Source organism: Nestor notabilis, unplaced genomic scaffold (genome assembly GCF_000696875.1).
Source record: "Nestor notabilis isolate BGI_N333 unplaced genomic scaffold, ASM69687v1 scaffold20678, whole genome shotgun sequence".
Classification (NCBI taxonomy): Eukaryota; Metazoa; Chordata; class Aves; order Psittaciformes; family Psittacidae; genus Nestor; species Nestor notabilis.
Window position 1 is genome coordinate 15,131 of NW_009941741.1, and position 869 is coordinate 15,999.

The 869-nt window shown below is 52.7% G+C and overlaps 1 protein-coding gene across 1 annotated transcript in view; it reads right to left on the reverse strand.

Annotated features, from left to right (window-relative positions):
• Positions 1-102, reverse strand: part of ATF7 (activating transcription factor 7) — a gene marked incomplete at its 3' end in the record, with an annotated part of 15,227 nt that extends 15,125 nt beyond the window's left edge. The window contains exon 1 of the mRNA XM_010021045.1: positions 67-102. Coding sequence (XP_010019347.1) covers positions 67-102 — 36 coding nt within the window. The remainder of the gene's footprint in view (positions 1-66) is intronic.
• Between the last annotated feature and the right edge of the window lie 767 nt (positions 103-869).

The window sequence follows — 869 nt, forward strand, 5'->3', positions numbered from 1 at the left end:
GATGGATTGCGCCTCTCCTAATAGACTGCGACAAACCAGGAGCTGAGGGCACAGCTCGGGCCGTACCGCAGGATTTTTATGCATCCCGGAGCTGCGCGGCATCGGGCTCGTTTCTAGAAAGAGCTGCTGCTGCTGCAGTGAAACATTCCTGCCCTTTTCCCCTTCCTTTTGTCTCTCAGATGATCTCCAAGTTCCCTTCCAACCCTCATGATTGTATGATTCTCTTTAAAGCATCCACAAACAACCCCAACCCAAAGCCACCTGTGTCGGTGAAACAGCTCAAGCATCACACCCCGGGTGCGCTCGCTCTTGCCGATGCTTATTTACAACTCCGATTTATTTTCCTTTATTAAGCAAATCCCTGTTTTCCAGGCTTGGAAGCTGCCACGGCGCCTTCGCAGGAGCCGTGTGACAGAGGAGGGGATGTTAGCAGAGGGAAGGGGCAGCAGTGCCGAAACAACGGGCGCATCCGCACGCGTCCCATCCATCTTCCCCTTTGGTGCAATAAGGGTGTTATCAAAGCATCCTTCAAACACGCTCCAGGAGAAGGTGCTTTTGGTGACGACTCGTCACCAGGGCTCAAGTTAATACAAATTCAGAGCTGGTGGGTCCTAACGGTGTTGCAGGGAGAAAACTGAAGAGGTTTTTGGCTGTGTAACTCCGGGCGGGCACGCTCCGTCTTTCCCGCTGCTGCTCCCGGATCTGCTCCGTAACTAAACCTTAACTACAGTTTATTAATGGGTTTGTTAAAGACACACGAGCCCTGGGTTTCTTTATTCCCTGCAGCTTCCCAAACCCCTCAGCCCTGCTCCAAACACAGACTCGATTCCAAGCAGTGCTACAAATCCCAGCGATGCCAAAGCGTCCCC